The following is a 15,988-nucleotide window of genomic DNA, read 5'->3' as shown; positions in this document are numbered from 1 at the left end:
TTCACCACATGGGAATCCGCAAGTGTTCTGAAAAATTATTACTGGTTCTGGAGATGAAGCACTAAGCTGTAACATTTTCTTTTTAAAGATAGAAAAGGTGCACAAGCAGCCCCCAAGCCCTGACACTAATTTAATGGGATATACTCCTTTCCCTCTGAATTCCACTAAGTTTTGTCATAGGTTTTAATTAGATCAAAATGTTGATGCTTGAGTTTCACTGCACAGTTCTGTCTGAGATTGTGATTAATTCCTCAGTCACACCATTTTCTCTGAAATGCATGCTATAGTGTTGCTCACAGCAGTTACAAATGGATTTAGATGGGACAAATATTAAAGGTGGGTCTTACTAAGGCCGTTGGGCATGTCCCCTTTCTCTGATTCATTAAGTTCCAGATCTAACACAGCCTTTTCTGCTCAACAGTGCTGCACAGAGGACTGGCTCCTCCAGAGTAATCTGAGCTATTGTGATATGAATCAGCTGTGGAAAAGGCCCAGGGTCTTCCCAAAACCTGGCACGAGAAGTAAAGGAACAAACTGCTGACTGCACTGCATTTCCCAATGTCAGAGGAGGATTAATTAATGTTTTCGGGCTGCTTTGAAAATTAAAAGTGCCATGTGGTACAATATTGCTGTTCCTGTTTTCCACCCTGTAGCTGATATGTAGCATGCCCCGTACAAGCTAATTGGAAATTGCTTTTGGTATTTTTGGTGTTTCTCAGCAGAGCTGCTACAGCCTGATGCTTTGTTCTATTAAACACACCCTACCTCACCCTTCCCTGCCTCCCCTCCTCTAAGCTCCTCTGTGAGGGAGATAAAAACATCAGTCCCTGGCACCATCTGTCAAGCACAGGGTAATCCATTCTCTGCTTGTCTCATGGTCAATTTGGTTTCTTTCTGATTGGCACAGCTACCCTTCTTATTGCTGAGAATTTAATTCTATTCATAGGTTTGGGCTTTGCTTTATTTTCATGGTAATATTATTATGACGATTGCAATGTTCAGGCATACATGCCCTCCATATGCCCAGACTGGAGAACAGTACTTAAGCATACACACAACCTCCTAGTAAGGTGGGGAGCATCGCTCTTCCCATTTTACAGAGGGAAAATGAGGCAGAAAGAACTGTCTTGCCCTGGGATGTACGGATGCCTCAGCAGCAGAGCTGAGCAGTGAACTTATAAGTCCTCACATGAAACCCAGTCACCAGCACTGACCAAAGAACCACTGCTTTGACTCTCTTTTTGCTCTATTTTGGCTTTCTTTACGGTGATCTCTAGAGGAGCTTTGCAGAGATGAATAAGACGTGAACCTTCATATAGGTCCTGTGATGAGACGGAACAGATCCAGTGGGAACACAGCTCACAGTTACTCACTGAGGCACAGCAGCAGATGAGGTCAACCTATTAACAAACAGGGCACCTTAGACCAGTTATTTCCTCCATTTGCTGGTGGTAAATGGGACCCCAGGCATGGTCTTTATGGCTTTCTTCTAATATCCTTAGTACATCTGTTGTCCCCATGCCATTACCTAAGTGGTGATTGCTGTCTGAGAGTGCTCCAGCGCCTTTCACTCCCCTTCCATGATCTAAAGAGAGGTTGACGACAGGTCAGAGAGCAATGTCAGTGCTCAGCTCTATGCAGGATCAGGCCACAGCTGACCATACTGAAGGGTTCTGATTTTCTGGAGATCTGCTCAAAGCAAACAGCAGTTGTTAACATGTCGATGTTGACCCATCACTGACTGCCTACCCTCATGCAGGCAGTTGTGCACCCCTCTGCCTGGCTATTCCTAACAGTAAAAGAATCCATGCAAGAAGACACCAGCTGAAGAACAGCAACTGGGCATATAAGCATGTCCTGCGTGCTATACATACACAGAAATGCCCCTTTGCCTCTGTGTGAAGTGACAGAAGAGTCCTGCCAGCTTGTTCCTTCCTGCCATTACTGCAGCTCCTCTGGTGATACCACATGGATAGACCCAGGAATCGCCCTACATGAAAAATACTTTCTTTAACATGGTATTAGAACAGAAATCCTTAAAACAGCATGGCTTGCCTCATAGAAGAAAAACGACAGCTTTTCGCACTTCTTTTTCATAACTAACAACTGAAAAGGATTTTTTCCTTTTGTTTTGGTCAAGACCACTTTGTTTGTCAAGGAGGCAATCTGTGTGTAAGCACTGAACCATTAAAACTGGCAGGGAACTGATAGCTCTAGCAATCAATGACCAAAAAGGGCCACAAACCCTTTCCCTCGTTCTTCTCTGATCTTTCATCTCCACCGTGGGCAGTGTTTGAGGCATCCAGCAAAGACTTCAACTTGAATATCCTGAAACTCTGCAATCGGCATGAGTCACAGCTTCACTGAGGTGGGGATGTGGCTGACATCCCCACCTCAAACCTCTCCTGGGCCCCATAGCGTGGGGAAGCTCATTGCCAGGGCAGGCCAAATCCCTGGGCAACAAGGCTTGTGAAGGGTGTAGAAAACATGTCTTATGAGGAATGGCTGAGGGAGCTGGGTTTGTTTAGTCTGGAGGAGGCTGAAGGGGGACCTCATCGCTCTCTACAACCACATGAAAGGAGGGTGTGGTGAGGTGGGGGCCGGTCTCTTCTGCCGTGCCTGCAGTGAGAGGACCAAAGGAAATGGCTTTAAGCTGAGGCAGGGGAGATTCAGATTAGTTATTAGGAAAAAAAAAAACAACACTGTCAGGGTGGTCAGGCACTGGAATAGGTTGCCCAGGGTGGTTGGAGTCACCATCCCTGGAGGTGCTCAAGAGGTGTCTGGATCTGGCTCTGTGTGATGTGGTTTAGTGATTCAGGGGTTTACAGTGGCGGCGCTGGGTGGACGGTTGGACTGGATGATCTTAAAGGGTCTCTTCCAGCCTTGGTGATTCTACGATTCTGTGATTCCACGATTCCGTGATTCCCTGACCCGCCGCGTCCCGCCGGTCGCCGCCCTGAGGCGAACCCGGGGCGGGGCGCGAGGCGGGGGGGCGGAGCCTCCGCCGCGCTGATTGACGGGCGCGGGGGCGGGGCCTCTGGGGCGCTGATTGACAGGCGATGGGGCGGGGCCACGGCGGGGCGGAGCCGCGCGGCCGATCCGGAGCGGCGGGGCCGTGGAGGGCGGGGGAGACACCGGGCACGGAGCTGCTGCCGCCGCCGCTCTCCGGCGCCAGGTAACCCGGCGGAGGCCGCTCCTGCCCCGCGCCGCCCGGGGAGGCCGGGGCGGCTGGGGAGGGAGGTGGCGGTCGCCGCTGTGCGCCGCGGCGCTGTGGCTGTCGGGCCGCGGCGGAGCCCCCGGGCGAGCCGCTCTGGTCCGGTCCGGCGGCGCGGAGAGGGGCAGCGGCCGGCCCTGCCGGCCCCGCTGCGCGCCGGCGCCGCCACAAAGCACCGGCCTTCCCCCACCGCGTCCCCTCCTCCGTCAGTGCCTCCCAGCGCCGCCCAGCCTTCCCGGCGGCGGCCGGCACCGAACACCCCCTCCCCGCCGCCGCCGACACAACTTCCTCCCCCGGCCCCGCGCCGGGCAACTTTTCGGGCCGGTTCTTGCGCGGAGCCCCCAGCGGGTGGGCGAGGGGCCGTGCCCGGGCCCGGTGCGGGAAGAGGGGGCGGTGGGGCGGCTCGGTGCGGGGGGGGGAGGGCGGCTGCGGGCCCGGGCACGGCCCCTCGGCGCGGCGGAGGCGGCGGCGGTGCCTCCCCGTCAGCTGTTTCCTGCTGTTTGTTGTCAGGGCTCCTGCGCTGCCGGGGGGGGACGGGCCGGGACGGCCCCGGTTGGCTGCGCGCGCCCCCGTGACGGCTGGGCCCGGGACCGCCCCCGCGCGGCTTTGTGTGTGCGCGGCGCCGGCACCGGCATCGAGACCCGGGCCGGGATCGGGATCCGCACCGACACCCCCCCGGACACCGCCGCACCGGGCCCCGCCGGGGGTAGGGGAGGGTTCCGCGGGGGTTGAACCGCCCTGCTCGGCCGCACGGGGGGCGGCGGCGCCGCCTCGCGCGTCGCTCCCCTCCCCGTGAGAAGCCGCTGCCGGCTCGGCCGCTCCCCGTGTCCCCGCTGGACAGGGGATTCCCGCGGGAAGCTTTCAGGAATCCGGCGGTGGTGGTGATGGTTTGCTTTGTGGAGGTGCTCGCGACTCGCCTAGCAGTGAGGCGGCTTCGCCTGTCAGCGCTGGGTTGGGTTTTTTCCCCGTGGAAGTATGGATTCCCAGGGAGCTGAAATATTTTGCAAGGGCTTTTCCGCTCTGGAAAACCTCTCAGAAAGGTTCTAAGTCCAAGCAAAAAGGAAGGCGAAGACTGTTGTCTGTCTAGTTCATTTGTTACTCTGTGCACAGCCCTTAGCTCTACTGTGCAAGCAGATACAGATTAGATTAATCCAACGTGTTTATTTAAGAATAAAGGCCGTCCTTTGGACTGATACAGTCGTAGAATTTAATAAATTATTTGCTTTTAGTTTCTTTAAACAATAAACTTGATGTCAGGGTTAGGTTGAGGGAACAACGAAGCAAGTACACACTGTCTTCTGAGAGAGAAACACAGGGCAGGGCTCTTCCGAAAGTGGTAGGTGTCGCAGAGCAGCTGTTGATGTTAGCAAATAATGGCAATAGATTAACCATTAACGTAACTGATGTTTGTGACTGATGGCAGAAAGGAAGGGAACTTGCTCTGTAGTTGTAAACATTCCCTCACGTGACTATATATAGCTGCTATATATGTAATGCTTTTATGTATAGAGTCGTTCTGGATAGCTGAGTTCAAGTCATGTTTGTGACAAACAAAACTGTCTGTTTTTAAGTGCTGCTCTCTTTTTCTAATGTTAGTCTGTAAAAATACTATTCGGGGGCTTCTGTCATCTGTTACTTTCACTTCCGTAGTTGCGGAAGCGTTTGACTTAGAGGTGCAGACGTTGTTTATATATAGATTTTAATAATGATGATGAGTGAGTTTCAGGTGGGGCTGCAAAGTGTGTGAGGACTACAGAAACTGTACCTCGAAGCCCAGTAGAGAATATGACAAGAACAGGCCTGATTTGTTACTTGTCTCAGACTGAGAATTGTACACGTGTACACGTATTTATGTATGTGTATTTAACATTCTCTCTGCTGGTAATCATCACGAGCTTGAAGTGGTGGTGTCAAACTTAAGTCATTGGTTCGTGTTTGTCATTTGACCTGTGTTGAAATCTTGAGTTGCCCAGCTCTTGCTGAAATACTAATTCCCCTAAGCAAGATTTAACTTAAAAATGCTTTGTTAAATGGGTAGGTGAAATGCCTGGGCATTGTGGATGTTTGTTTGTTAGCAAGGCTCTTTCTAGTTTTGGAGGCTTTACCTATGTTTAGGAGTTTTTTCTGTTAGTATAAAAATTTCTTATTGAGGTGCACTTAGCATGCTAGCACCTTTTCTGCCACTTGTACGTAGTTTGTTTGAAAGTCTGGATGATAGTTGACTTTACACTATTTCTTTAAAGGTTGTTTATTGGATTTTTTTTAAATGACTCGTGAAACCAGTAATATCCTTGGGTGAAATTTTATATCATTTCAGCGCTAAGACCAGTGAAAACAGGAAATCGAAATTAGTTTAGCTTTCTGAAAGTTGCAGAATGGATTAGGAAGTTGTCTCAGCTGCCTAATCAGTATAACAATAAATTTATTACAAAACGAAGAAATACAGCTTTCTTAAAAACTGTGGAAGAATTGGAAGGGGAAAAGGGAGACAGGAAGGGAAGGGGAAGAAGAAAGGGGAAAAGAAACATGGAAACAGGAATAGTTGCTGCATTTGGACTCGGTGTAGTGGAAAGAAAATTAATCTGAGTCTGATGCCATTTGTCAACTAATACTTTATTATGTTATCTAGCAAGAGTTTTGTGAGGGTGTAAGTTACTCTGTGGGAGATGCTGAGATACAGGGTCTGTATGAGAAACAAGCACCCATCTGTGTGGCTCTGCTCTTTGTAAAATTGAAACAAACTGCCCTCTATTAGTGTTTGCGTGCACCAATATAATGTTAATGTATTTAAATGCCAGTATCCCAACACAGCGTTCACCTTACCCAGAAAAAAAGCCACTTTGCAATAGAAAATTACGCAACTGCAACTTGCAATACAAAATGACACTACTGCAACTTGCACTTGCATCCTGCAAGGCAGCTTGTTCATTGCTTTGCCAAAGCCTCTTCAGTCATTGGACTGTATTACATTCCTTTTACAGTTTGCTACAGTAGCTGGATGGTTCTAATGAGCACAGCATACTGTTCCAACTCACTTTCTCTCTTCGAATTTGGCTACATGTGGTGGTTTCAATTCTGCATGTAGGCAGAGGCCAGGCCCTGCTAACTTTGACAGCCTCAGAAGTTGGTGGCAGAGTTGAATCTCAGACCTCCTAAGAGACTGACCACGTGTGTGTTTTCAGATGCACCCCCACCTGTGAGCAGCGGAAACCTGGGAAGGTAGGGAGCAAGTTTTATTTTTTGCTTACCCAATGATACTTCAATGTGTGGCCTTGTGTAGCTCTGCTAAGAACTCTTTTCCCTCTTTTGTCCATCTCTGAGACGAGAAGAGGAAGCTTAAGCCCGGTTCCTGAGATGCGACGATGAAGTTTCAGCCTGATTCCAGAGTAAGTACACCTTGAGAACGTTTCACTGTGCCTAGGGAAATGCACGACCCTGTTTCATGGGGTAGAGAGTGCTTATTTGATCACAAAGGAAAAAGTTTTTAGTTGGTGAAATGGTGGAAGACAGGCTGTCAGATTTTTGTCCTTTAACTAGAAGCTGTTCTCTGTTGTAGATCTGAGACGCAGTAGATGCTGCTGAAGCAACACTGAGGCTCCTCCTGTGAAATATCCACATTCCAGTGTGTATATAGAAAGTGCCTGCTGGCTCTCCCAAGTGTTGATGGTCCTGTGGCTTCAAGAGATGCATTCCAGGACGAGAAAACACTGACTGTTAGTTTTAAAAATGTTAATAAATAATTCTTCATGTTACTTTTTGGTTCATCATTGCTTATGAAGGTAGGTAGATTAGGTAGAACAAATACCAACCAAGTAGTGCTTCAGGTGGTTTCAGGTCTGTGTGCAGACAGCAGCCAAATTTAAGCTGTTGAATGTCAGCTCTTTGACAGCTGTTGCTCAGTGTTGCTGAAATCAACATTGAGAGGTGGAAGTTTGGGAGCTACTGCTCTAGGAATACATATTATAGCACTCAGCCACAGTGCCTGTGTTTCCTGTCTTTCCATGCACTCACTGGGAGAGGCATGCAGGGAGGAAGTGATTCACAGTATGATTAACAAGTAGTGTTAAGGTTTGTATTGTCAGAATAATGTACTGTCAAAATAATGCACTGTCAACAAGCCTGGCTAGATAGGTAATGTGAGCTATCATTGATTGTTCTCCTAAAGGTCCTCTCGAGAATGCAGGTTGATACTGGTGGTCTGGGTGCTGAATATTGACACAGTGTCATCATCTCTCAGTTCACAAAAGTACACGTGTCTTGGAACTGTGGACATTTGAGAAGTGATAGATATATATCCCATTAGTGAAAGTTAGACTTCCTTTTTTACATTGCAGCCATTCATTTACTATTACAATTTGTGTTTAATATTATGACTTGTGTTTGGTAATTTGCATGAAGGCAGAATCATTAGAACTTCATCACTGATACGCACCCAACGAAGAATGCTTAGCTGATTTTAAAAATGAAATCATAGGCCAAAAAAAATCTGTTCTTTCTTCCACGTTTGGTTTTGTGGATAACCAAGATTCCTGTCCACTGCTTCGGAAAATTCTGCTAGTAGCATGATGGAATTGGCATGATACAGTAGGGTCACTTTCTGGGGCTGTAAATAGCAATAAAGGACTTGACTGGCTCTCTGATTCAATGGAAGTTATTTTCCCTGTTTTTAAGTGTAGAGAGTGGATGAATGGGTAAATGCACTTAATGCATTTTCCTCCCCCTATTTGGAGGATCTTAAGCTTTAGAAATGCTTTAATGTTTCACAATTCTTTGGCTTCTCTTCATTTAAGAGAGCCCTCCCACTGCCTATAGATGCTGCCTATAAGTGGCTTTTTCAGATCATTTATGTATGTGTGAACATAAATAGACGCCTGCACCTTTTACATGGGTAGTGAAACTATAGGAAAAAAAATTACAGTTATCTTGGGTGACTTCATACACACCACTTCTGCATGTAAGGGACAGGAGCCTGAGAGCAATGGAAAATTGCTTTCCCTTGTTCTGTTGTGCTATTATGTTTTTTTCCTGTGCACAGTGAGTATACCCTACAGGATTCAAGATCCTTACATAAGGAGGGAAGAGTCTTTATCCACAGCAAGTATCTTCTGATTTCATCCGATAAGTGAACGTTATGTTTTTAGCTGGGGGCGGGGGGTGGAAACGGGAGGGGAGAGCATGAAATGATTCCAAGTTGAAATTAACTTTTTGATATTGTAGGAGAGGAAAAGGCAAAATTTCCAGCTTATTTAGAAAGTTCGTGATCAAGTGTGGCATTTGAAGGCTGCAAATGACTAGTAGTCATTTTGTAATTTTTTCCTCCTTTTTACTACTGTGAGCAGTACCATGAAGACTTAAGGTGACTAGTTTTACAGCACTGCAGCTGGACCCTTATGGATTCATTGAAATCCTGTAGCAATCAAAACTAAGGACTGAGGTAGCTGTAGAGTGCTACATTATGTTGACTGAAGTCTACCAGGTGGTAGTTAAGTGCAGAGGTTATTTTTTAAAAGTTAGACATTCTATTAAGATTACAGTATTTTAACAGTTTCTTAAGAAAAATATGCAAAATCTACATTGTTTTGACTGTTATAATGCTGATGGTAGAATGCAATTTTCTAAATTTTAAAATGTATATTGTTTTCAAGAATATACATTTTCTTATGCACTGTATTCTGAAGAAATGTTGGTACCAGTTGGTTTGTTAGATTCTGCTGTGACTTCAGTCTGAATTCTCACAGCCTTGTGCTACCATCAAATGCATCTAACTTCTTCTTTCTGTTGGGATCCATGTCTTATTGCAAGTTTATTTCTCATTTAGATACTTGGTGAGGTAACTTTTAGCTCTTTGGGGTAACATAAATAATTGAAGATTTTAGGCCTTGTGTTACTGGGCAGGTTTTTCAGCCTTAAATCTTCGATTATAGTTTTGCTTTTATTTAAACGTTCGGTATCTTCAGGACTCAACACTTCAGTCCATGCATAGTGCCATATCCAGAGGTAATACATTTGTTTGTTGCTTTGACTCCTAAGTCAAAACAATTCTCCTTGCAAGAATTATGCTCGTGCTCCCTTCTGAAGTATTTAAATTTAATTTTTAGTGTCTCTGGGTTACTGCTTTTCTAAGTGCAGTAACCTGAGGTATGATTTTAGGTAGGTGATGTACTTGCATTTTAAGTGTTTAGATGCATTTTTCAAAATGGCATGCTGTGCAAGGGCAGTCTGTGTAATGGATCAGTTCTGGTCACCCAGCTTAGTGTTTGCGTTGCTCTTGGTATGAGAGGGATGGGTTTGGAATTATTTTACATTAGCTTCTAAAAATACTGACAGGCTAAGCTTTTTGTTTACCCTGAAAGAAATATGCCTTTGGATGCTGATTCCACATTTACAGTAACTTATGATCAGTTAATTGTTTTTAATCCACAACACAATCAGCACAAATACGACATTATCCAAAATTAGTAAGGATGGCACATGGAGCTAGGCCAAGTGCCTTATGGGCATATCTGTTACAATTGCCTTTATTGCTTGTATTTGTGGTTTCTTCTGGCTGGAGACTTTGACTGATACTTGTTTATTCACACTTATTGTCTGTTGATTTTCCTTCATTCTGTCACCATTCACATTTTAATTTTTTCTTTTGCCTTTGCTTGCTAGGAAAGATAAAGGAGTATTAGAAAGGTATAATGCTTAGAGAAATCTAATGAAAATGCTTTCTGTATTTTGAGTCACAGGGAGTCACACCTCTAACACTCAGCTGAGTCTATGAAATATTTTTGTCAGACTCAAGACCTGCTTTATTTATCTTTTGAAGAAGAGATATTGGTATTATATCACCCTTAAAAGAAAAAATCATTCCATTGCTTCGAATTTTTATGTATCCTTCAGATGGGATACAGAAGATTAATAGTGACTTGAAAAATATGCTTGTAAGGAACCTGTGCTAAAATCACTCTGTTCAATTTAGGAACCCTTTTTGCTGCTGCACATTGTACGAAAACAAAGTGGTGAAATAAAGCAATTGGAAAAAAATCATTATGTCAGTGACTTCTGATTTTTATGTGTAAAAACAGTGTGTTAAATTTTGTGTGTTTAGGTGCATGTTTTAGTCCATTTGCTTTTTGCATGTCAGAGGAAGCTTTAAGAAACTGATCCCTTAAGACTTGAAATGAGTTTAATTTAGGTATTTGCACTTCTTAAAGGCATTTGATTTAGAATATTCAACTTGATGAGTACAAAATTTGATTAATTTCTCTATGAACAGCACAGTATCTGCTGCTCTGAAAAGTAAAGCCCACACAACTTTAATAATGCAGTGTGTCAGATTTACTTTGCGTTTCTGTGCATGACAAAAGCAGAGACAATACACTTTTCTGATTCCACATCTGAAGCATAAATGGAGTTACATTTAACGCGTTTAACTATAGGTGTTTAGTCATAAAACTTCTGCAGTTGAAAGGGAAATAACATCATCATTTAATTCGTTTGTCATGTTACATCATCCTTCGTGATTTAAGTTTTCAACTGATGTGTGCTGTGCCTACTCACTAGTTAACTATGAGTAGTTTATGTTAGTTGGTATAAAGTTGGTGAGACACTTTAATTTTCCCGAGCAGTGAAGAGGCTGAATTGTCAAGTACTGCAGAACTGCTGCTCTAAACTTCCTAAGCTCTCTCTTTTTTTTTTTTTTTGGCTCATTGGAGTTGCTTGGGTATTTTAATTATGAAGCTTTGAAAGTATCTTGGATGACACAGAATTTTGTATTTAGATTAGACAGTTTTAAATATTTGTATATGATACTGTCTGGTGTAAAGACTGGGTGGATTGTTTATTATGTGAAATAGCATCCAAACCTTTCCTATGTTGGTGTGCGTATGAAACCAGTGTCAAGTCAAGTGCAGCAGACAGGCTGCTATACCAGCATTCTGGGTGGTGGTGTTGTGTGATTGTGTGTCATAAATTATGCAAAGCTTAGGGGAAGTGACAAAATAAATATATATTTTTTAAAAGGGGGGGAGGGCGTGGGGGTGACATGGGAAAATTAAGCTATAATTGGTGACTCAGTGTCAGTGCTTCTCAGTGCTACATTTCCCAGTGCTCACTAAGATGAGCAAGTTGTTGGGAATATAGTGGAATGGAATTTTAATACTAAAGGAAGTAGAAGGTTCTGAAGAACTGTAGGGTCGAGTAGAGGGTCTGTAAATGTCTGAACTATATTTTAAAGGTTTCCATTCGTGGTTCACATTTTTCTCCATTAATGTAATTAGTTTGTATCTAGGTCATCTTATTGTAAGATGGTCACTTTGGGAAAGAACTTGTCTTAATTGAGAGAGGGTGAAGGCCGACTGTGAGTTTAGTAACTCACCTGTGAAAGAAGAACCCCCTGCAATCATTACCTGATTTGGTTTGCAGAATATTCTGCCATATGTAGCGTGTTGGGGGGGCTATTTCTTTTTTCCTGCTGTACCTTTTTTTACATGTACATGATCTTTCCTTTTGCTTTCAGGTCTTGAGTGTAAACTTACATCAGTTCTAAAAATGGGAAGAATTTTTCTGGATCACATCGGTGGCACTCGCCTGTTCTCCTGTGCAAACTGCGACACGATTCTGACCAACCGCTCCGAACTCATCTCCACTCGTTTCACCGGCGCCACAGGAAGAGCCTTTCTTTTTAACAAGGTTGGTAAGAAGCTGAGGAGGAGCTGCTATTTACTTCTGAAAAATGAGTTTGTGGGATGTCAGTGTCATCAGAGAAGCCAAAAACTTCTTGGCTAAAGTGTTGTGTAATTACTATTTTAATTTCTTTAATTTTTATTTTGTTCTATTCAACTGTCTTTGAAGTCAAGGTAGACATTTACTATTGATGATAAACTATCTAAATTAGTTTATCTGCAATATTGAAAGACTGTAAAGAGGATTGTGTATGTGGAGGCATCATGCCAAAATGTATAGAGTTTTAACTTTAGAAACTTTTGTAATGTGAACCTCAAATTCACTCTGAAAGTATCTTGTGTCTATCAGGAAGTTTCAAAGGCATTTGTACTTTTACTTAGTTAAAAAAAAAGTCTAAAAACTATTCTATTTAACTTCTAGAATGCATTTAAGCTAACAGTATTCTGACAACTAATGTGAACCACAGTCTCTTTTACAGGCAGTAATAGTGTGTTTTAGTTTAATACATTTTTAATTGATCAAATTCAACAGATTAAAATACGCAAGTCATAACTTTTGAGTAAATTGTAATATTTATTTATTAGCCCTTCCATATAGACTTGTCCATCAGGCTCACTGAAAAAATTGTTATTGTCCTTTGCTTTCTTGCAAAGTTCCTGGTCATATAATCATTGGTGTATTGTGGTTTTGTTTTTTTTCTTGAAAGCCATTTAGCCATGGACAGGGTTGAGAGAGGTGTCAGTAATGTCTTTGGTTAGCTGTGCTTGGCCCTGGGATTTCTGATATGCTGAATCCTGTCAGTAGCACTTACATGTAAGCGTTAGGCTGCATAGTGAGAAAAGAGCTGTGGATCTGTTTTCTTTCTCATTCAGTAAGCACTGCATCCAAGAGTTCAAATTTTTCTGGTGTTAGATATTGGGGTTTAATCACAGAAGTTTGACTTTTGCATTTCTGCAGTCTGAGCCTTACATCTGAAGCAGAGAGAACAAGCACAGGCAGGTGGAAAACTGAGAAGGCAGTGCAGTCCCCTCTTTTAGAATACTATCTCATATCAGCAGTTTGGATATAGTTCTGACATCAACTTTTCAAGAAATCCTGGGTTTGTGGTGTTGCTGCCTAATCTTTTAAACAGCTGATATATTCAAAAAAGGTACTCGTTTCATGCCTGTGTTTTCAACCACTGAGCCTTGCTTTTGCTTAGATAATTATTTCAAAAGCACCCCAAGATTTTTAAAGAAGTACCTCTTTTAATATTTGGTTCTGAGTTCTGGGAATGAGTGATCACATCAGCTGCTAGAAATGGGTTAGGTATGCTACAACTGGATTAATATAAACTAGTTTACAAGCTATTCACTAGGAGTTTCTCACGCAAACTTGAACAGTCCTCTGCCCTTTTGTATGTCTTGTCATAGCATTTCATGTCTCTCAGTTAAACAGTGAGGGTTATACATCCCTGTGAAACATATCTTCACAGTGTTACTTTCTCAAGAAAGAGATTTTCAAGGGTTGTTGACTTACATCACTGCAGTTTTCAGTTCACACGCAGTGCCACAGGCTCTCTGCTTTTAAAATGTTGATTGTCATTTACAGAGCTTTGCCTTGGGCAGACTAATCCTTTCTGTTCCCTGTCCCCTGTGTGTTTGTATCAGGTGGTAAATCTGCAATACAGTGAAGTTCAGGATCGGGTCATGCTCACTGGCCGCCACATGGTTCGAGACGTGAGCTGCAAGAACTGCAACAGCAAACTGGGTTGGATCTATGAATTTGCCACTGAAGACAGCCAGCGCTACAAGGAGGGCCGTGTCATCCTGGAAAGAGCATTGGTCCGAGAGAGCGAAGGATTTGAGGAGCATGTTCCATCTGACAATTCCTGAAGAGACCTGAGTCTCTTCTCAGGTTCTCTTCAATTGAAACTCAAGTATAATAAAATCAACAAAAAAATCTGCTTACATACACTGTCACCTTAGCATCAGAGTCGGATTCATGGACTACAGAGTGGGAAAGATTGTGAGAGTATTTCAGATGGAACCTTCCTTTCTTTATTCCATTTATATTTTACTTTCCCTCCAGCAACTGTTTGTAAAACGAATGTTGTGCAGATGCTGTAACTTTTTCTCTCTTTCATTTACATCTGTTAGATTTGAGATTGTATCTACAGATACAGTGGGCTAAAAGGAAAATATTTGGGGGATTTGTCTTCTGTTAGAGAGAAATTCAATGAGTTTTTTTTTAGTTTGCACAAACTGATGTCAGCATCGAATTATTTTAAAACTTCAGATTTTTTTAAAAAGTATATTCCAATTTTTGGCTTAAGTTTTTAGTTAGGTTTTTTTGGGTTTTTTACCCAGTCTTTTCAACTGGTTTGCTAGCTAAAGTAAAGAGATCCGAATTTGTGCTGAGTGCTAAAGGTTCAGTGTTGGTACGGCTTGGGCTGGCCCGTGTGCCATATTCTTGTTGAGGTTGATTGGTAGCACAGAGCCCATTATTTCTTGTCATTCTTGACCCAAAGATGTCTCCATTCCTCGTTTATTTGTGAAGTCCCATTCACCATGTAAACTGGTGTTGATTGGAAACCATTCTTGAAATAGGGCAAAACTGCTTGGCTTTTTTTAACTTTAACTGATGTAACTTATGAGCATAGTAATAATATAAAATAATAGCTGTCTGTTTAGTCTTGCGTTGCTTACAAATCCAGCTGTGTTTGTAATGATAGGGATCCACTGAGAAACTACTGTTTCAGTAGGGATTTTTTTTTTTTCGTTTTCTCTACTAATCTTATTAAGTAGACAGGGAATTGCAAATCTTAATTCTTCTTCAAGTAGCTTTCTTTAAACCCAGAACTTCCTATGTTAAACACAGCTGCTGTGTAAAAGGAGAAGATTGCCAGCACGTTTGTTCATGCCTAGAGTTATGCAATCCGCATCTCTTGAAAAGATTAACTTAAACAGCTTGTTTTCAAATGCTGCTTCTGGTGTTGAAACCTTTATCTTTCAACTTTGTTGAACCTTTTCGTTGTGTTGTTACATTTTTATCTTTCTGGGCAGCAGTACCTGTCAGCCTGGTAGTAACTAGTGACTTGGATTCCTGCTTTGTTCTTGTAGAGGTCAGCTCTGTTTAAAACAGTGATCTTGCTTGCCTTTTTAGCAAAAATGCTCTTCAGTAACTTAACTCAAGGGTGCCCAAACACTTTCTTTGTGTCTTAAGCCATAAGTTAAGATCTCAAGGGCTGAAATTTATTTGAATGTTAGATATGTATGATTTCTTATCCAAGATACAAGTTAGTTGTGTTTTTTTTCTTATTGGATAAGTTGTGGTCAACATGAAATAAGTTACCCACAGACGTAGAAAAAGGAGGGGGGCAAACCCCACCCAACCAAACAAGTCTGGGCTCTGACATTTCAGAATAACTTTTCTTCCCTAGCCACTGCTCCATATCGGAAACTAAAATGGGGAGGGTGACTATGCAGAGTATTTTTCTTAATTTTTTAGTTGCTAAGTGGCAATTTGGACACCCCTGACTTGAATCTACTGCCTCTTTCATGTAAAAGTAGCTTTATTATAGAATTGTCACATAGAAAGAAAAGAGTAGATCACATACCAGAGCTGTGCTTGAATCAAGCTGCTTAAACAATAGTGTACTTGTGCCTCAAATGAATCAGTTTTTGCACTGAGTACAGTAGTACCCCATTATCTTGTACTCCTGTCCTTCACAGACCCTAAAAGCGCCATTAGCATGGTTCTCTGCAGTACTTTTCTTGTACTTCTGACATTACAGTACAATAAAGTATGTTTTGTCCTGAACTGATCTTTGCTGTTCTTTTAGAGTTATTTTCATAGAGTCTGTCTGCCGAATGACATAACCCATCTTTCATTCCCTGGGTTGAGTTTCCGCAGCACAGTGACAAGCTGTTGATGAGCATTTCTCTCTGTATAGGTGGCAAAAGAGTGTTCTGTTTATTTTGGAAGGTACCAAGTAGAGCTTCGTGCCACTTGGACACTCCAAAGCATTTTACTGCTGTTAAAGAGAAAATTAAAACAGGAAATGTCTCATTTAATGGAGTTCTGGGTGCTAAATGTCTTTCCCTGTCTTTGAAAAGACAAAAG

General features: G+C 42.9%; 1 protein-coding gene across 8 annotated transcripts; it reads left to right on the top strand.

Moving 5' to 3' along the window:
• Positions 1 to 3,053: 3,053 nt before the first annotated feature.
• On the top strand, positions 3,054 to 15,685 carry YPEL5 (yippee like 5). 8 transcript variants are annotated; one of them, XM_051783608.1, is made up of 6 exons: positions 3,072 to 3,175; positions 6,196 to 6,433; positions 6,544 to 6,600; positions 6,771 to 6,993; positions 11,718 to 11,890; positions 13,534 to 15,685. In XM_051783608.1, exons 5-6 carry the CDS (start codon positions 11,750 to 11,752, stop codon positions 13,756 to 13,758), a joined length of 366 nt encoding a protein of 121 aa, XP_051639568.1. In that variant the 5' UTR covers positions 3,072 to 3,175; positions 6,196 to 6,433; positions 6,544 to 6,600; positions 6,771 to 6,993; positions 11,718 to 11,749; the 3' UTR covers positions 13,759 to 15,685. The 8 variants fall into 8 exon arrangements, with proteins under 8 accessions (XP_051639572.1, XP_051639568.1, XP_051639565.1 ...); XM_051783605.1 differs by having other exon boundaries at positions 6,541 to 6,600; XM_051783606.1 differs by having other exon boundaries at positions 6,536 to 6,600; positions 6,771 to 6,927.
• The last annotated feature ends 303 nt before the right edge of the window (positions 15,686 to 15,988 follow it).

This window comes from Manacus candei, unplaced genomic scaffold (assembly GCF_025592945.1).
Source record: "Manacus candei isolate 608988 ecotype Guabito, Panama unplaced genomic scaffold, ASM2559294v1 h1tg000017l, whole genome shotgun sequence".
Taxonomy (NCBI): domain Eukaryota; kingdom Metazoa; phylum Chordata; class Aves; order Passeriformes; family Pipridae; genus Manacus; species Manacus candei.
Note: the sequence above shows the minus strand (reverse complement) of the source record. Positions and strands in the feature narration are given on the sequence as shown.

Excerpts from the sequence above, each read along its gene's own strand:
- YPEL5 (XM_051783612.1), top strand. The coding sequence starts at position 11,750 with ATGGGAAGAATTTTTCTGGATCACATCGGTGGCACTCGCCTGTTCTCC. Across the intron at positions 11,891-13,533 it reads GAGCCTTTCTTTTTAACAAG|GTGGTAAATCTGCAATACAG; the intron begins GTTGGTAAGAAG and ends TGTTTGTATCAG.